At 38.8% G+C, this 21,184-nt stretch overlaps 1 protein-coding gene and 1 long non-coding RNA gene across 4 annotated transcripts in view; both read left to right on the forward strand.

Annotated features, from left to right (window-relative positions):
* The first annotated feature begins 2,270 nt into the window (after positions 1-2,270).
* LOC143420669 (uncharacterized) lies at positions 2,271-11,706 on the forward strand. The gene is made up of 3 exons (XR_013100395.1): positions 2,271-2,472; positions 10,141-10,272; positions 11,619-11,706. It is a non-coding gene; the product is annotated as an uncharacterized LOC143420669 (long non-coding RNA).
* Positions 11,707-15,699: 3,993 nt separating this feature from the next.
* LOC101480701 (roundabout homolog 1) overlaps positions 15,700-21,184 on the forward strand; it is an 84,394-nt gene continuing 78,909 nt past the window's right edge. For all 3 annotated transcript variants that reach the window (XM_076889009.1, XM_076889008.1, XM_076889010.1), the window contains exon 1: positions 15,700-16,540. In XM_076889009.1, coding sequence (XP_076745124.1) covers positions 16,483-16,540 — 58 coding nt within the window. In that variant the 5' untranslated portion in view covers positions 15,700-16,482. The remainder of the gene's footprint in view (positions 16,541-21,184) is intronic.

Raw genomic sequence — 21,184 nt, forward strand, 5'->3', positions numbered from 1 at the left:
TAGGACCAAACATCAACATGTTTCTCAAGCCCTTCAGGAGAAAGCCTGTTGCCAAATTTCACAAACGTTGATATAGTTCTTCATCATTGCTGTGTGACTAACCTCATGGAACTTGATACTGAGAATTTAAATGAATTTGAGATTCTAGGAGGTTTCGCTTCTGCTGTGAGAAATATGCGGTGGCGCATTTCATCTCTGTCTGCAAATGCAAATGAAATGCACTACCACACAGCTAATGCGGATACAAATTTCATTAGCATTCCCATTAGCTGTTTCCTTCATTTAGTAATAGCTTTAAATAAATAACTTAGATCGAACAAAATGCAAGTCTTACTGATCATAGAGGATATCATTCACAACATAGTGCTTTTTCTGGAATAATGCACCTTTTTCTCTTCAAAGTAATTTGTGCAGCTATTGCTGTTTTCACAGAAGAACTCCAGAAAACTTGCTTTATCATTACCACAAAATACTGCATTATATAAATACCTCTCACATAGGTATGAACAACTGGACATCGCACAGACTTTGTACCATAAAGCTGTTGGGTTAACAATGATTTAATATCTGATCTGAGTGCATTGAACATTTGCATCGGCACACGCAGCTCTGTCAAGTAATGGCTAGAAGTTTACGATAATGAGTGATATCAAAAACAATAACAAGAATGATAGATATTATAAAGGTGACGAGGAGCTCAAACACCAGATTGTGTTCATTTTTATCAGCCGAACACTTAATAGACATAAACAGGGGTGTGGCAGTCATTTGCATTCATCAAAATACAAATATTTTGCTCTATGATCAGCTTCTCCACACGGTCTGTCTTTTGTTGATTCCACCTCGTGTTCAAACTGCAAGCAGCCTGGTCATTCTAATCACCGAAGCAGCATTCCTGCCAGATACAGCCATGTTTCCTTTTGATTATCTTTCCACTGTCACACTCACAGGTCTGCTCCTGTTAGATCGATGACCGTGATATTGACTTCATTCAAAGCTGCACTGCTGAGTTAGATGAAGGATTTCGATAAAAGTGCTGATGATAAGAGTGCAGTTGAAACGAAAAAGGCTTTGGGTCACATGCCCTGACATTCCTTCATTGCAGCATCAGACTATTTACGGTTCCCCATCTTTTTTTGTAAGAGCACTTAAAAGCTGTTATTATATGTGGTGTGTACTTGAATCTACAGTGCATTGCACAGGTTGGCTTAATCCTGCTGATTTACTGTTGCTGAATCCTGTATGACACATAGCTGTTCAATAATCCTGCGGATCAATTTCTTTTGTTAAACAACATCATTGCACACAAGAAGATGCATTTATCAGTCGACATTGCCCTCATTAAAATAACATAAAGCCAGTTGCTGCTGCTGCACAGGTGACGTGTTTCTGAAAAATGAAAATCACACAGAAGTGTATGGTGGGAGACAATAGAAAAGGGCAGAGCTTAATAGTCATGCGAATCAGGTGGCCTCAAAACCTCTAAAATTTCTATAGGTGAGAATGTGTTTGTCTTTGTTATCTCTATGATGAATTGGGTATTTTCCTGCTTTGTGACCTATGCATCTTCAGGTTCGAACCAACCCCCTCAATGTGTATAGCTGAATAGAAATGAGAAAGAAGAAAAAAGCATTTCAATTTCACTCACTGCGAGCACCGGCAAGAGACGCAGGCTGGTTTTGCTGCAGGTAAACGTGGATACCCTGTGGGATACTTTTTGCAGATTGTGAGCCACAAAGCACGGCTGTTTCTCCACATTGCAACAACACACCATGGTTCTTTGCAGGTATCTTGAACTCTGCATCTTTATCGAACAGGTATACACAAATGCACTTGTTTCCAAATTGTGCCAAATCATCCAAGATGATAGAGCTTTCTGCTATACATAAACAGTTGCGATATAATAGTTTTTGTAAGAAATGAGAGGGTGGTGTTGAGCACAGATGCAGTAAAATTAATAAAATGCACATTCATTTAGAGTTGAGTGCAAAATAAAGCACTGGTATTTCCGAATACAAGAATATATTTCCTTCTCTTTTTAATAATCCCAGAAAATAAGACCAAAAATATTATTTTATTTTAGCTGAACAGTTTCTAATGTCCTTGAATGTGTGGGGTGTTAGTCCTCATCTGTAAGAATAAACTGTTAGAGTGTAGCCTTAGGACCCTGAGGATATTGGACCTAGGTTGCTGCAGAGGTAGGTCTGTGATTTGTATTCACCCCATCTGATAGCGTCTCCTAGATCACAGATGGATTATTTAGGCTCTTCCTCCAGCATAGGCTCCCTCTTTTAACCCCCACCACCACCTTTTTTTATTTATTTTTTTACACAGGTCTAAAATGAACCCTCTTTTTCTTTTTCTTTCTGCTTTCATTGTGGGCTACTTGCATGCCTCAACAACACACAGTGGCAGAGACTTGGCTTCACTGGGAAAAATGAACCAGTAATACTTGAGGAATAACCTGGAGGGGTAAGTTGTAAAGTTGTACTCATTCATATTACTCATTGCTTAGTAATTTTGCTGCTGTTAGTGCAGTTTTTTGGCATAGGTGGCTTCAAAGGCAACTGAATGCTTTTTCAATTAATTTAGACTTACACGCGCAGACAGTCCACGTGCTGTAGTGCTGAAAGTTGTTCATGTAGGCAGTAATGCTATAGCGTACCTGTAAACCTTAACCTTTTTTTCATTCTTTAAATGTGTTCTGATTATTAGTAAATCATCATTGAATGATTCTACAATTTGCAATCTACTTAGTGTTCAAATGTTAAATAATAGCTCAATCATAATTTTTCACCTTTGTTATTAGGTCTTAGATAATAAAATGCTAGTCTATACTGTAATCCTAGTGGATTTGAATGATGTCAGACCAAAAATAACCCATGCAAATTTTAAAAAGACATAACAGCCCTTTAAGAGAACCCCTTTGATTTCTAAAAATCCGTTGGTGGTTCTAGATGCATTTGGCTGTGAATGTGTGCAATTTAATTATCATTAGAATTCAAAAGAATAACTCATACGTTACAGCTTCTCTTAATTTGGTAGTTCTAGCTTATTTATATGCATTTTAAAAGTTGCTTTCAAATGACTTTCCCAGCCAAATTAAGGTAAACAGAATTATGATGAGCATGCTGTACTACCCACTGAAAATTAACAGTTGTCACACTGAGTGGAATTAGTGTATGTATTTCCCTTGAAATCTCTTGATCTGTGCTTGTCCTGTATCAAGTACAGTTTGCTGCAGTAGACTCGTTGCTGTAATTTATTTGTTGTTTTCTTGATAAAATCTAAATTCTTGATTACATTTTTACTGCTACGAATCCAATAAATCCACAGAAATAACCCATATTTCAATAATTATTTGTTAATAGAAGCCAAGACCATCTTGGACTATGAAAACTCTTGGTCCTGACATGCAGGGTAATTCATCCTCTGGGGTCATGCCCTTTGAGGCTGCTCCGTGGGACCATCAGTTATCTTCTTGCTGTGGTTCCTGCTCCACAGTGCCTACTCAGCTGACTGTGACTTGTTACTATGAACCCTGACGGAGCTCTAGACATATCCTCTCATACTTTTAATATCCTTTGTCTTGCTCTGATAGCTCCCTTAATGCATTATAGTGGCAGTGATGAAAGCTTGTATTTGTCTCCCTACCATCCATTTCCCCCAAAAGACACAGCAATATGTCACCAGTAACTGCCAAGCATTGATAAGAACTCCACAGAACTCCTTAGTTTTTCCCCAAGAAAACAGTAAGCCCTGTATAATGTAAAAGTATGTGATGTATGACTTTACCTGAGTGACACTAATATATGCAGGTGGGATGCGTGTTGTGTGTACATCAAATATCTGAGCCTACTCAATAGCGTGAGCCTCTTCCTTTACATACCACCCACTGTGGCCTTGATTTAGACTCCAAAATTGTCAGTGAATCATACTTCCTGGTGGTGGCCCCTGCTTTCAGTTAGCACCCTGGAGCTGTTGCACTGGAGAAGTCCTGATCAACCATCACAACCTGTGCATAGTGATTTAAATATGCTTGATGTTAAACCATGTAAAAATTACGTAGTACTTTTTAATGATATGCAGTAGAGTCCTGCAAGGTGCATTGGATATGTCTGCTTTGCATTTTGTATCCATAGTTTCTTGACAGACATTCTATGTATCTAAGTGTCTACACTCCGCCTTTTGACACGGTACACTTGGCAGCATATTGCACTGCACGTTTCTGTCTCCATGAGGTGATGGGATTAAATTTTTGGAGGTTGAAAAGATGGGAGCGTGTGTATGTGGGGAGGTGTTGAAAAGTGATTTTGTTCACGGTCCAGTGCACTCTACAGTATTCGATCTCTCTGCTCGGGTATAGGGGGAGTTCTAGTCTGCAGCATCTTATTGACAATATGTTAGATGGTGAGCCGTGATTATTTCCCAATAGGCAGAAAACGGAAGGGGACATCAGCACTTCCATCTCCTGTGGACTGCACTCTCTTCCCATTAGCTCAAAGCCTGTGCAGATGAGCCTAGTAGATACTGTCTTTCAGCAAAGGCAGCTCTGTAAGTGTTGGCTGTAAGTGGACCTGTATCCACAGCATCAAAGTGTCACACAAAGTAGAATGTAAGCTATTGAAATGCTTCTCACATACAGTAGAATTGTACTATTATGATGATTACAGATACTTTTAATCTTTACATAATGCAACTCTCTCTCTCTCCCTCTTTGCTTTTACTGTAGATTTGTTGGTGTAATTTTCTCTCCTATGGAGTTTTCAGCATAGTATGCATAACCCTATATGCCTTTTCTGGTTGATTCATATTTTTCTTCCGCTGGCATATTTTAAAATTACATTTTGATTTATACATCCACTTTCTACCATTCCCCTCAGTATTCTCCAACAGATGTTGGATAAAGCTAAACAGTGCAATGTTATTATTACCACCCACATTTAATATTCAGCATACTGCAAAAATCTCCCTCGCTCATTATGTTAGCAGTAGATTTCAATATGAATGTTATTCATATTTCATATTTTATTCCTATGAAATATTATTGTTTCTGGCTCACGCTTTTTGAGACATCAGCATCTTTACTAGATTTGCAGAATACTGAGCCCATCACAGCAGGATAGTTTTGAAGTACCTACAAATATGTCTAGAACACAGTGTTTTGCAAGACTCTGTGAATAACTATTAACTGGATAAAAGAAAAAAACAAATATATAAAACTAACAGTTTGTAAAACAGTTCATTGGAACAGAGATGTTTTAAGATAGATCGTTTTTGGTTGCACGTTTAACAATTCAAGTTAAGTTGGTAGAACCATTGCAAATTAGTATCAATAATTTAGAGTTGAGCCTTAGACGCATCACATTTACAAGCTGTTGGTTAATAAATAAATCGGTGTGTTAAGCTAATTTTTACTCCATTGTGTTGCACGCGTAGGGTTAACTGATGGCATGACCATAGCTGGACTGGCCATCAGGCATACCAGGCATTTGCCCCGTGGCTCGATGGGGATTTTTCATTTTTATGGGCCGATTTTTTTTTTCTTCTTGTAACGGTATAAACAATGAAAGGTGGTGGATTTGCCAGATACTGGCATCACTCAGTTGCTTGGTGGTGGCTATGGCGGAGCTTCCACAGAGGCCAGCGGGTGGATGAGGGAAAGGGGAGGCTGGAGGAGGAGTGTCAGGTGAACTGAACTTCAGGTAAGAAGTTATGACCTGCAGTCTATCTGGGTCAGATATAAACCAACTTTAGGTGTAGTTTATTTTCGTTGTGCTGACTTTTTACAGTCAGTTACAATAACTCGTACTGCATACTAGCTAGCATGATGGAGTTTCTGTACAGCTGGGTGGGTGCTATGATGTTACTGATAATAAACTTTAGGGGTGGGGAAAAAAATCGATACTGTGTAGTATCGTGATATTTTGTTTGCTAATAATGTATCGATACTGGGACAGCAGAAATCGATATTTTGTTACAAAAAAAGTTTTTGTGGACTGGAACATGCTCTGACTTCAGAGCATGTTGATCAGCTCCTTTTTCTGAGCAAGAATCCTGACATTCCTTCACTGTCCAAATGTGTTTAACTTTTTTTATGGCAGCAATGAACATGACAGTTTACTTATTTTCATTTAAGACATGTTGTATTTTAATTAAGTTTAAAACTTTTTTATTCAATGTAAAATTATATTTTGTTTTAATTTACTTTCAAATTCTTCAGTTGCTGAAGGGGCTGCATAGTTTTCACAAATTTCATAGTTCAGAATAGCTATAATTGTACCAGATGGTAAGTTGGACTAGACTGTAATACAAACCGTTCAGTTTGTCAACAATAAAACTGACTGAAATGAGAGAAAGACTGAGTGTGAGACTTTGTTATTAGATAAAATGAATATTAATAAAGTTTACCTTTATGTACAGAATCTGAATATCGCAAAATATTTTTCAAAAATTGCAATAATATCGTATCGTGCGTTAAGTATTGTGATAATATCATATCGTGGGATGTATGGTGATTCCCACCTCTAATAAACTTTATTTTATTCATAAGGTTAGTTAGTAGAGTTGCTAACCATCCCGTAAAAACCGAATCGTCTCTTATTCAGAGAAAATATTACGAGTTTAATATTGATTTGAAAAGGAACACAGTTTGTCCCGGACTTCAGCTAGAATGGAAAAAGACACAAAGCTGGAGTTATTCTGTCTTTACTCTGTCAGCTGCCTCTTCTTCTCTCATTCCCTCTCCCTCTGTTTCCTGTTGCTCCTTCAATCATGAAACTGATCAATGATCAGCTGATCGGCTTTTCTCTCTTGTTTGTTTATCGCCCACTTTGCGCCAGAAAGAGGAAACCAGAGGATGTCACGCTAAACAACAGCAGCATGTTTAAGCTTGATCAGCTGTTGTTAGAGTTTATTTAATATTAATTTCTAGTACCAGCTGATGTTTGCTGGAGCCATAAAGCTGCTGGTCATGATATCGGTGTGGTTATCTGGTGAGAGGGAAACATGAAGATGAAACCAGGAGATGTCCTTACTGAATCATCAGAGCTGAACAGGTGATGGAGAAACAGGTTTACCTTTTAGGTGACATGAATGAGTTGAAGGGAAGTTATGAACTGTTTCTGAGAGACAAATAACACCAGGATCCTTTTCTAAGTAGCTGACAGCTGGTAACTGTGCAGGGGCGGGTCTAGCAAAGTTTTGCCAGGGGGCCAGGTAGGGCATTAACAGGGAAAGGGGGGCACAAAGAAACACTTTTCTTTCTTATTCTCATTTAAAATCTCTTGCCTTTAATAAATAGTTATCTGAATCTTACAACCAAGATGTAAAATGTATAGAAATCATGCATATACCAACAAGACAGTGTTCATCACTGTCATCACCACAGCGTTTGTTTTCATTCAAAGGCTTTATGGCTTTTCCTATAGTACCTGGTGGGCCGGTCTCTAGTCAAAATGCCCAGGCCGATTTTTTGTGAATTAATCTGAGAGGGTGCATTAAAAAATAAATGGCCAGGCCAGCGGTGCACATTGGAAATTAGCTCGCATAGACACATTAGTTGTGCCACTTCTCAATGACGGTGGCATCTTAGCTAACAACCCCAACTACCAGATTCAACTTGTAATTGGCTAAAAATCACTTAGCCTACCGGTGAGAGGGACGTTGCTAGCTGTCAGTTTTTTCAAGCGATGTTGAAATTTCTACATTCCGACATTTCAAACGCTTCAGGAGCTCTCCGCTCAGCGCAGCATCAGCACTGCGGAAATACACGGATACATCCATAGGCTCAAGACAGAATTCACAATGCTTTTTCTGGACTTTCAGGCGTATGGACCAATGTTTTCTTTTCTGATCAAACCAGAAAGCTTTAATGAGCAGCTGGATTTGTCTCGCATTAACTGGCTGAGTTAATGCCAGTTAATGCGACATCGAAATGCAGCTGATTAAAATGAAAACCTCGACTCTGTGGGGGTCAAAGTTCGCAGAACTACGAACGCAGCTGGAATCCTTAGCTGTGCGTGTTCGTGGAGCTTGTATTTTCACCTGCTGGACATCACTACCTGACAAGTTTAACTGTCTTCAGAACATTGCAGAGGCCTTATTGACAGTATTTGACTCTACATATCTGTGTGAGCAGATTTTCTCTCACACGAAGAGTGTCCTCAGGTAGTCGTCTGAATGCTGGACACTCAGAGACCATGTAACATGTGTATCTCTGTATTAACAAACATGCCATATTGGCTCAGTTCATTTTTCTTATCACTGTTGTGAGGAGACCATAAATAGCATTTGCATTTTCTGTTGTATAGTTCATTTGCTGTTATGGAGTTCTTGTTATTGATAAAAAGTGTCTTTTTTATTTCAAAATAGCTGATAACTATTTGCTGATAGCTGCCAACATCTGTGAACAAATATAATTCTATAAAGTTGTTCTATATAGTGTGTAACTGTTAATATAGAGTGTTATTAAATTTATTGTTAATGCAGTCATATGGCACACTGACCTCTTAGGAAATTTTAGATGGCACTCATCATCAGAAAGGTTAGCCTACCCCTGCTCTAAGGTATCACCAACTGCTGTTGAAATATTTAAAAAATACAGATGTCAGCTGCTTGAGGATGCTGCGGTTTAAATATCCATCCATCCATCCATCCATCCATCCATCCTCCCTCTTTCCTCGGGCTGCACCTGAAATGCCGGCTAAGCTAAGCCACTGTTCATCTGCAGAAAAGATACCTGGCGGCCCACCTGATCTTTTTTCTGAGCTTAAAAAAATGTCACCCTCATTGTGGAATCAGAAGAAAAGAAAGTTATAAACAAAGTAATCTGAATTCATGCTCTATATCTCTACAAACCTTCTAACAGAAGAATTGTAAAATCAGTCATTGAGATATTTTAGTCCGGTGTGATTAATTCACACACCTTTATACATTCCAACTGTCATATCTACAAGTTGACTGGTATAGAAGCACAATCAATTATTTAAGTAAGCAATTATTAACAGTCTTCAAATAGTACAGCTTGATTTGATTTTCTTGGTTCTAAAAAAATGAGTTCAATTTTAGATATCTAAATTAAACAAATCAAATTTTTAAAAGTGCAGTCATGAATCTCATGAAACACTCACACTTTGTCAAATGACACAAAAATACCTGGAACCTTAAGCTAGTACAGTGCCGTAAATATCCCCCTTTACACGCCAAAACCCATATCTTTTCATTGCTATGTGCACAGAATATTCATGCTTCATTCAAGTTTTTGGCACATTCACAGTGCTGGCTGTTGGTGCGTAATTCTCAGAACAATTAAAGTGGTGCATGGAGTTGATGGCCACAGGGTGCCAAGACATCCCAGGAATCTGGCTGTCCATCAGACAGCTAGGAAGAGTTGCAGTGCTGTTTGTACCACAGATGGCTGATCAGTAGAACTGATTTCTTTTCTTTTTTTCCTTGCCTGGAGCATTCATTGTGTCTCATCACCACACTCACTTGAGAGTAATGGTTTGTTTCATTTCACTTTGTGTGTGAAAAATGTGTATTTGCAGCATTAGGATGGGCTATGCAGCAGGTAAACGTGAGCATATTTCAATGGTGTTTGACTTGGAATATGTATGAGCGCATGAAATTTTGATGGAGCACTTCAGCACAAAGCGTACTCCTACTCAGTTTTCCACAAAACAGACAGAGAGCGTCTTTAAGATTTAGAGGCTCGCTTGTGTGTTGGGGTTTGAAAGGAAATTCAGCACAGACACCACAGCAATCTGCATTCACTTGTTAAGGTTGGACTGAATTAGACTGAAGCAGGCAGACCCAACATTTGTCTGTATTCTGGATGCATTTCAGAGCAAAGTCCATCTGTCTGCCTCTTTTTCTTTATTGTAGAACTTTTACACAGAGACACGCCTGCACAAACTAGCCAGCAGGATAGATGATGGAGAAGGAATGATTTCACTTTGGAACTGTAATAAGAATATCTGTGGTAACAATTTCCTACATTTTTTGGGAGTTTAAAATGGTTTAAAATAGCAATAAAGCACACAAGGAACTACATGTACAGTATATTGAGCCATTTATTTCTAAAGGATGTTCCAAATTTGAAATGTGCTAACACTCTTTTCCCCCATCTTTTTGTCCAAGCTTCTTTTTCGAGGTCTTCCCGAAGACCCACTTTGCCTTTTGGGACTATGCTGGTTATTCAAATATTCATTCTCATTGGCCTGCTTTGTATGAACAACCTGCAGCAGGGCTGTGGCATGGACTTTTTATCAGGTGAGAATCTCATATGTGGGTGTGAGAACGATGAAGAGTAATATATTAGGACGCACTATTGTGATTTACTAACTTGAACTTCTCCTGTAGGTGCATTTATGTTGTCCTGGATGAAAACATGAAAACAAAGATCACTTGCATCTGTTCTTGTCTTTTTCAGTGAAATGCACACCCTGCCTTACTGTACAATACGCATTGCTGCTCTGTGTATGCAAACTTTCATTGTAATCGAGCTCACTGATTATAATTATATACGCTTTGAGCTGTCTTTGAGTGAGATTATCTTCTACCAGTTATTATGTAAAATAGATTGGAATTTGTAATTTTGCTTGATGTTCTGTTCTTTTATTTCAGTTTCAAATGACTAAATCTCCTTATCAGATATGTAAACCTTTAGCTTTACTTATATATTGGCGTTTGTGGGCATCATTTAAAAAACTTAAATACTTAAGGACCGAAACTATAAAAGCCCAAACATTATACCTCTGTTCCATTTTCTTGCACCCAGCTCTGCTGTATTGATTAGGCAGTGGCGCCCTCTAGTGGTAGAGTTTTAGAAAATATCTGAAGCTATACAGCATATCACACCCATACCACTCACCAAGATTGGGACGATCTTGGGGGAAATTAATGAAAACCTTGAGGTTGATCTATGTGAGCATATGCATATGAATAGAATGACTGCTCACAGTATTGCAAACACACAGAAATGTACCTAAAACATTTTGAGAAATGTTTCATTCTCAGTTTAAGGTCATAATACATATATATGAATGTCAGTAAGCTATACAAAAGTTTTACTGCATACCAAGCTAAATTTTTTATATCATAATTGATGTTGCATTAGATTTAGTTTCGGCTTACACATAAAAGATCACATTCCTCTTGTGACTAAGTCATTAGGAAAACTTGTACACTCCTTTCTGCTACTGCAGGATTAAATTTGAATACACTTCACAGGGTTGGCATTTATAAAAATGTGCTTCCAAAGCAAAATGTATTTATCTACTGGGAAACATCTTTTTAACTTCATCTATTTATTCACTTCAACCAGCCCAGTCATCATTTCAAGTCCTTTTCTAAAATGTCAACTGAAGTTCATAAAACTTCTTTGTTAAAAATGCTTCTTTCTTTTGGGTACTGAGAGATGATTTACATTTATTTGTTCATTTTTTTAAAAAAACCTATCTTACGGTGTTCACAATCATTCTGCAACAATTTTCAGTGTAGTTTACTGTTTGTGGATACATTTAGGCCATGAAGATATAGATTACATATATTATGTAGGTCAAAAAATACTGTATTTTTTTACACTTGCTGTTGTTTTTCCATGCAAACAAATATAGACAAACACAGAGGAAACCATGAGGTCATCACCCAGTCGCCCGCATCTGAACAGGAAGTCGAACAAGGCAACAACCAGGGGTATAAAGGTATGATCCACTCATCAGTCTTGTGTAAAGCATCGTGTCGTTGTGACTACAATGTGCAGAATGCTGGAATTAATTTGGTTTTATGCTTGCATGTTCCTAGTTTGCATTTACTTTTCATTGCATTCTCTATTGCCAGTAGTTGTTCAACTAATCCTGTTGCTTTTGCTTTGGTTTTATCTTGCAAAATAGCTTCAAAGAAGCATCTGAAATAAGCTTCAACAAAGCTGCCGGTGAAGTGTTGCCCCAGGATGTGCTGATTCTGTATTTGTCCTTTGAAAGACACAATTTTGATCCCATTTCCCAGGAAGAATACCACATTTCCTTTTGCTGACAAAGACTCTAATACCATTTAATGCCAGTTCAGCAGCTGTCGACCGCAAGTCCTGTGTCCAAAGCCAACACAGTTCAATCCTCTATCCCTTTGCTCTGACATTTTATGGTGAGGGCTTTGACATGGGGGTATATTGTGGTGGAACAAAGCTAAACATTTAAGTGTTCTTCTGTCTCTGTGGTTTCTGAAGATGAAAAAATCGCCCTCAATAAACTGATTTATATGCTGAGCACTCTTCCTAGCCTCTGAAGCAAAGTTAAGTCAAACACAAACAGAAAATGACATGCCATAATAATTATGTGAGTGTGTTTTTCTAATCCATAATGGGCACCATGAAGATGTTTTCTTTTTCTATTATGAAATCAAAAGTGGAGTTCCATTGTTAGTTTATGTGGCACTAATGGGTGAAAGTGGAATTCTTGATCCCTTTCTCACATCTAAAATCTTAGTAGACCAGCAAGGAAAGAAAAAATACTGTGAGATGGCGCAAAGTTGAAAAGATATCCAAGTCTTAATGAATGATGAGACCATCCGGGCAGCTGCCAGTTTGGAGGAAGACCGAGAAAAACAGAAGGCATGGCTGTTGCATCAGCTTTTCTGACTGTGTTGTTAAATGTGAAGGCAAGGGCTGCTTCTCATTTTGCCTCAGTACTTTGCATGACCCTGAGCAACTGTAGTGAAAGGCATTTGACAACTATGATGCAAACAAGACATGAAAAAGCCAATGAACTGTCAGATGAGGAGCAAAGAGCGGTGAATCAGCATGGAAATTACAGCTAGTAATGGGTAAAATATGTGAAAAGGAGCTGCTAATGGCAGTGATTTGTCACATGCACAACTGGTATGAGCAAAAAATATCATGAAAGATCTTTTTTGTGTGTGTGTAACAGCTTTTAAAACCTGTCTGCATCTTTAGTGGATAAAAACAGTTGATAGTGCTTAACAGACGATCGAGGCCAAGTTTATTGCTCTGTTGAGATTCCAAATTATTTATTTTTTTGTAAATATATTTTTTTGGGAGGGGGAAGAGGGGCGATTTGGCTTTGTGCTTACTGGAGATATTTTCTCCCTTGGATGAGAACCAACTGGATATCCACTCTGGGGTGAAATAAATAAATAAAATTAGGTCTCAGTACTTGGCACGCTCTCCTTGAATTCCTTGCCATTAAATGCGCTGTGTTGTCGTGAAGACGTGCACGTCTTTGTGTTCATTTTTTTTTTCATTTTACACCATCTGTTCCTGGAAATATTGGTGCTTTGGGTTGTGAAATACACAACAGAATTCACAAACTCTGCATTTAGCGGCGCATACTGCACCTGGCATTATGTAGAGGCCATGCATGCATAAAACAAAAGAGGCATGGGTGAACCTCTGTTTATCTTCTTTTTGTTGTTCTTTAGCTCTACTGTGATTCCAGCCAGTATATTCATATTAATGCAGTAAATTGAGACTAATGATGAAGTTATTACATCACCAAACGATATGTCTTGCAATACAATCACAGGCCTGCTCTTCCTTATAGTCTCAGCCAACTGGGCTGCCAGAGAGTCATATTGCAGGGATGATATTTACGTGCAAGTAATGAAAGAAATGTAGGCAAACAGAGACCCCCTTTGGGAAAATAAGAAGGAAAATGCAATATGTGCAGTAAATAATTAAAAGTGAATAATGGAGGAAACCACTGTCCAATTATTTTTTTTAATATCACTGTGTTGTTAAAATTATTTTTAACACTATAAATGGTTTAGAAAGGTAGAAAATGCATAAAGGCGGCAGAGAATCAGAGGTGTTTACAATGAAAGCCATTGAGTGCGTGTTTTATGAAGCCAGACGAGAGCTCATAGTGAGACTGTAATTTCCCATATTTTACTGGTTGTTTACCAGCTGTGATGTCTTGGCATGGAAAGCTGAATGCATTCGACAGAGCCATCAGAGGTCCACAATGGGCAATTACAGGATTTGAGGCATGAGGGCAGGGACGGCTGAGTAAGTAAACTTTGTTCAGTCTAAATGTGACTTAAAAGAGCAGAAGCTACTGAAGATTACCACTTCTGTGGCATGAGAGGGTGGTCACATTTGCCCTAAATGCATAATTACTGTTTACTCCTTTTTTGTTACTAATTTCAGTCAGATATGTGGAGGAATTTTTTAAATGCATGCTTTTTTATTGCAAAAATTGAGGGGTACCTATTGTGCTCATTTCCAAATTTATTATATTTCAGTTTTTTTCTACTCTGCTAGAGTGGCTTTGCATGATTCACGGTTCAAAATAATACTTATTTATTTTTTAAAATCTGTCTGAAACAAACCATTTTAGCTCCTTTTAAGCTATCTTTCTTAGATTTGAACTGCGGGTGGGTGGAGCGTGTGTGCATACAGAAAAATAAACATATAAGGTATTGCTGTGCCATACTCCAAATTTTGGTATCAATCCAATGCAAGTAATTACAGGGCTAATATTGCCACTACCACTATCAATACCAATACTTTTACCCATCTATAAAAGCAGCATATGTAGGAGAGAGAGCAAAGAGATTAATGGGATGTCTCATCATTAATTTGCAAATTCTGAACACATTTTAATGACTAGTGACTTAGTACAGCAAAACACACCATTCAAGTTTTTATATTTTTGAAATTGTTCTTTATTTGCGAGCTGAATTATAAAGGCGCATGTCTCTAAATGACTTTGGCTATCAATAAATTAGATATGACAGTCAACACAGAAAGGTTCATACACACACACGTGCACACACACACACACACACACACACACACACACACACACACACACACACACACACACACACACACACACACACATTTAACATACTGAACTTAGAAGACAAAAACAAAGTATTAATCCTGTTGCATTAGTAATGATCCGGGGTGACAGAGTCAGAATTCAACGTTAACATTTAATATCACTACTTCTGTACTTCTAAATTTCTAAAGGAGAAGCGAAATTTCTCAGGAGCGATCCTTCCCATGGACTGTGTTGCGCTCTTGCAGCCAGCAGAGGGAGCCCGGACCTGCTCAGACAACAAATACATTTCTTTGGTTCACTAGGTTAGAGAATTAGACCAACTGCCAAGTTTATAGTTTTCTTTATCGATAGAAAGTATTTATTTAATCGGATTATAACTGAGGATGTCCAGTTATTACTTCAACGTGACATTAGGACACAATCCACGAGATATTACATTTCTAACGCACTTTAAAATATCATCTAATTTCACAGGAGTATGAGTGGGGGTCACAGGGTGCGAGCTGGATCGATTTTTTCAATTTCCCTGAAAAGCACAGTGACGCTTCAGCCTCACAGATGAAGGCACACTTTACCAGCTCATTAAGATTGTAGCACTTCTTTGTGTGTTGCCCGAGCCTGTCCCTTTTGGATATAATAAGAACACAGTGCACGTCTCTCTCCTTGATGGTGGGATAAAAATAGTATAAATCATTCATCAAGGTCATTTGTTCACTTCAGCAGTAGTCACACTTTAAAATATCGAGTGTAGTTTAGATGGGGGAAATCTGCACGTGACTAAAAGCACTTCTTAAAATATTGGGTAATGATGGGCACCTGACAAAGGGTTTAGTTGGAGTTTACTATAGTCCTCTGCAGGCTGCCGCCGTTCATTAAACAGGACTGATGTTGCTGGAGTTGCCTGATGTGTTACATGATCTTGTGACACTTTGCTATTTAATTTCTTAAACTGGATATACCGTGTTCCGATGGTTTTATGACATATATTAGACTTCTTCAGCCTCATCTTTAAAAAAGTTGAGCACGATGCAAAGCCAACTGGAGCCTTTTTGCTGTCAGTGTATCCGTATGCGGTTAAATGGTGCCTGATTCGCAGGAATCTCCTCTGCACAACAGAAAAGCCTGTGACTGGGTAGGCAAGCCAGACCAGCTCTGAGCGCAGAGACGCACGGCGCCTCATCCAACCAGCGTCAGTCCCACTAAATCGGGCTAACACTACACATTTTTAAACCATTAAAGTGACTGCAAGTGGACGTTTCGGATCTTTTTTCTTCTTCTTCTTCTCGATCCTTTCTCTTCATTCAGCTGCGGAAATCTTCTTTCGAAGTCGGACAAATCTGATCCCAGATGAATTCCGTGAAGTTAGCGGCATTTGGAAGTGAGGAGCTGGGTAGTGGGAGTGGAGAAAATCCAAGTGGTGTTGAGTGGATTAGGGCTACTTGTCGGATAACCCGTAAGGATGTCTCCGACTGATTCGAACTTTGATTCAAACACAAACTCAGTGTCCGAGGAGCAGTTGTGAACATTACTGTCTGTATTACCGCGGAGCTCAGGAACTCTCCCTCCACCCCGATCCCCCCTCTGTCTTCGGCTCTGCTGTAGAACTTCCTAAATTAGATGAAATAGACAAGAAAACGCATTCTCACTGGATTAACACCGTTTCCAGCTGCTCTTAGAGATGCCTGCTTATCTCACAGGAGTTTACCTTCTGCTGGTATTTCTAAACATTTCTTCAGGTATGAGTTGCTTATTGCCTAAACATTTTTCCCCTCTCAGCCTGTGTTCTAGTGATGGAAAGTTTCCAAATAATACCCGATGGGCACGTGCATATGCAAAAATGTAGCGATGGTGAAACAGAAAGTGAAGGGAAAGAAGATGATGGATTTTCTCAGTTGTATCTGTAACAGCAGCCCGCAGGTATTTGGGTCACCTTTGCTCTCTGCAGACTGCAGTACCAGTGTGTGGCCCCTGACCCATGCCGCGTGCTGACTGGAGTAGCTGGAGGTGACCCTGCTGTCCAGTGAAATACTTTTTATAAACCACTTATTATAATTCATTGGAGCTCACAGCTGAATGCATGGGCTGCTGTTAAGTTTATGTGAGAACTCTCAGTTTTGCAATAGCATGAGATCATTTGCATGACTAAGTGCAGGAGGAGTTAGCTGGATGTGGTAGGTTGTCGCCTTTTTAAATTCATTATATAGGGGTGTACTTAGGAACAGAGGCTCTGCAAAATATCCTCTCATGTTCAGGCACTGCAAGTTGGGAAATCAGCCACCAGCCATCTTTAAACATCATTCTCACTGGGAGAAATCTGAGACAAAGACTGAAAAAAGAGAAAAGCTTTTGGATTACCAGTATGCACATTGATTATTACCCACAGAGTTTTATTTTTGTCTATTGAATGGCCAAGGTTAACCTTGAGCAGTGAAGTCACAGGTGGAGGTTGGGGGTGCATAACCTGAAAGAAAGGTTTTATTGGAGTGTTTTGTGCAATTTATTGTGATGTATTGGCTCATGTTGAATAACCCACAATGACCATTTGAAAGCACGCGTTTCCAAATGTTTGCAAATGTAGCCTTAATATGTGTGCATGCGTATTTCTGAATGCACTTTAGACTCAAAACACATGAAATGACATTTGTTTCATTTACTATTTATATATTTATTTATTTATTCGTTTAAAGAAACCCTGATACTCTGTGCTGGCGCCAGACTCGTTCACTCTGTAAAGCAGAGGCAGCTGTCAGTAACATTAACAGTGGCCACAAGCTGCAAAGGAACTGCTGTGTTTTCAGCACTAGAGCTTTCGTAAGTGTCTGACACTGAGTGATGGTTTTATCTGATGCAGAACTTCCTTTCCTTGACAGCACACAAGGTGATTCTTCCAAAGGCTACAGCAGCTCAAATAACTTCAGAAAAGACGCGTGGCTTAAACACAACCTTACTTTTGGATCACATTCTTTAAAATAAACATAGTTGTATTTACTTCACACTTTCCAAACCGCTGAATATGTCCTAAATGGTCTTCCAGGCCACTTTCATGAACGCAAAAACAGTAACGTGGCTATAATGCAGCTTTTAACCTGCTCTTTTCTTAAATTTCAGTGGTCAGTCAAAAAAAGGGGGAAACACGCTAAAGCTTGCCCATCCTCTTCACCAAGAGCACTAAAATGTGCGTGACACCAATTTTCCAGTACGTTGTCTGTAAATTTGCACACTGACAAATTTGGTAACCGCATAATTCCAAGAGTTTTCAGGGAGATTTGAGAAGTACGACTCACTCATCTAGTTTTAAAAAAAAATGTCTCTGAACTATAATCATCTATAGCCATAGGCACCTACTCAATGCTATTTTTTGTCAGGATACAAGAAGCAAACTGGCAAGAGGAAGTTTAAAGTGAACATAATAACTTCTGTGTGGTTAATGTGAACAGAAATTAACCCCTTAGTAGAAGGCCAAGTACTAATAACAGTATTTAACAGTATTTACTTCATTCTCTTTTGACTAATGCAGTGGACATTTTTTATTACAAATGGTCACCAAGTGAGTTGGAAGAAGCTATTAGGTGCAGAGTACATGCAATACCACAGTTTGAACCCACGAGAGAATGCTCTTATGATTGATTATAGAGAGTTTATACCGGAGATAGCTGCCATTTCTCTTGCAAATGGTCCAAATTGCAATCAGAACGATTACATCGTTTTCCCATTTCTAATGTGTTTAATATAAACACACCTAAATATGGCAAATATCCAGCTCTTCAAGCTGGATGTTTGGTGACTTGATCATACACAGAAACCTTCAGCTATTGGTGTCATTTTAAGTAATAAATCAGGTAATAAGGATGATGTTCAATAATCTAAATGACGCACAAAAAAGCACGTGCTCTTGTCGAGATGGCCTTTTCCTTTTCTTCCCATGTGCACATCTTAATTATGCGTCCCCAGAGCGTTGTTGTCTCACCATTCTACCTGCTTTGTTTAAAGGTCTGCAAAGACTGCATAAAAAGGTACTTCAGGAAAATATAAGATCGGCCCATTCTGTTGTTCTTCATTAAGATGACTGTTTTACAGCTGCGCTTTCAAACTAAGTCGAGGATCATTATAAAAACACTGCCAGCTTAACTGTCACTAGGATCATTACTTTAGCCTTTAGCAATAAGTATCCAAATCCTCTGAGGTGACATCTTACCTTTATAAACCTTCTCATCCATGCACTATCAGTGGATTAGCTTACTGATAGCAAAACCATATTCTCAGTCAGTATGATTGTTAAGTACAAGAGGGACTCAGAGACCAGCAGGACACAGCCCAATTTTATCATCGCTGTGAACAGCAACCCCGCAGAGGGTAGTTTAGCTGAAACATCTGGCCTACCTCCTGGAGCTTGCTGTACGCAGGTCACAGATCACACATACTTATCATTTTGTTTCGTGTCCTGTATGCTATAGGTTGACTTTTGTGGCTGGACAAAACGTCCAGCACCTGTTACTCAGAGCTAGACTTCAAACAATAATGGTTTGACTGGGGGAAGCTGACACTAAGCTAACAAGACTCCCTACAGTCATTGTGATGGTGACAGTGATGAGATGACTTCCACTACTAATGAGGATTTCTTTGCTATGGATGATAGGGCTGATAGGATGTCTTTGTATGCCAAGAATTCCTTTGTTTGTTGGTTGAAATTGTGTTCCTTAGGAATAATGCAGCTTATAAGCTACAGTAGACATGTGTTTGGTTGGAAAGAACCTTCATGAATGTTTATTTTGGTTTGAATACACCAGTATGTGGGGTCTTCTTCACACTGACTGAGTACACGCTTCTTAAACAACCCTGAGCTGGTTGCAGATTTATGTGTCCCCATGAGTTCCAGTAGCTTTATGTTTTTCTTACTGCTCTTTAAGATACATCAGACTTATACATCTGAACATCAGATTGTATGGATGCTTCATTTTAACCATTTGAATGTGATAGACATCCTAAATCTTAGTGGAATTTTTCATTGTCATTCAAAGCATCCAGATCAGAGAGTGTAAAAAAATTAGGTCGTTTCACATGAAGGTTGTTTGACACAAGCATTTACTCATGAGAAGCTGGCCCATCAAGAACTGTTGAAACAGAATAACTAAGGCTGCATGTTTACTCCCCCAAACCCCTGCAGATGTTGCTGCAATTGTTTGGTTCAGCCTGAATGTGCATAAATGCATACGCAATGCCGTTAGCGGGAGCTTGTTTTTAATGTGTGTTTTCAGATTGTCTGCTGAAAGCTGTGATTCATAATTGCTTCCCTTGTTTACTCACTTGTTTCTTGTGGTGCTGTGGGGCTGAATGTGGTTGCTTGCCTGGGGAGGAACAAGCTACTGGGAGCTTCGACGAGTGCCTCTGGGCCTGTGGGCAACAGGTCATCACACCTTCGCACAGACACACAAACATATACACAGAGAGGCAAAAGTGCTTGCACATCTCATTTTGAGGGGGATCGATTATTGTCTGCCTCCCCTGCAAAGGTAGCAGGTTGCTTGCCTGGAGGATCTTCACAAATCTCTACTACTGTCTCAGTCTTTTCAAGTCACATTTTAAAAATAGAACAAAAAACCAAAAAAATAATGTAATAATAAGAGTTTAAACTGTTTACCTCAACAGGATAATATTTATACAGTGTCACAACTTAATAAAGTGTAACAGCAACTCATGCATGTGTGAATCAAATTATGTTGTTATAATTAAAACATTATTAAAAGCATAAAGCTCAGCATAAAATTTAACTTTATGTCTCAGTGTAATTGTTAACTCACTGTGTATTCAATCAGAGTGATATAATATATAGAAAATCAATGTAGTTTTGTTCATTTGGCATGAATCCAGATCAAGACACCACCCCCCCCCCCCCCCCCAACATTTGGTGAGCTTTGCAGGCTTTGTTCAGCAGCAATATTTTCTTTGAGAAGAAAAAAAATCGTTTGGTATGATCTCTCCAAATTTGCAGACTATTTACATGCACAAAAACTGTATTGTACACTAAATGGAAAGACCTGAAAAGCCAACCTTTATTTTTATTTATTTTTTTAATTTGGCTGTTATGCTTGTCAATCTGTGGTGTTGTTCTTCATTCCTCAAACCCTGTCAAGAAAACCTTAAATAGTAAAGCAATAGCTTTGCTCATCTGGAGAGAAAAACGTCTAAGCTTCAGAAATGGCTGTGGGTTTGTGGTTTTCTCTGGGTTGTTTGTACTCCTCTGGCCATAGTTTCCTGTTCTGAGGTTATTGTCCAGCTATGTCTGTGTGTTGAAGCACTTAGGATAATTACTTCTCTAAATAAATCAGCTCTCCATTGTCCTGAGGTTTTATAAATATTGTGATATTCTGCGCCCAAAGTGT

The sequence above is a fragment of the Maylandia zebra genome, linkage group LG10, assembly GCF_041146795.1.
Source record: "Maylandia zebra isolate NMK-2024a linkage group LG10, Mzebra_GT3a, whole genome shotgun sequence".
Taxonomy (NCBI): Eukaryota; Metazoa; Chordata; class Actinopteri; order Cichliformes; family Cichlidae; genus Maylandia; species Maylandia zebra.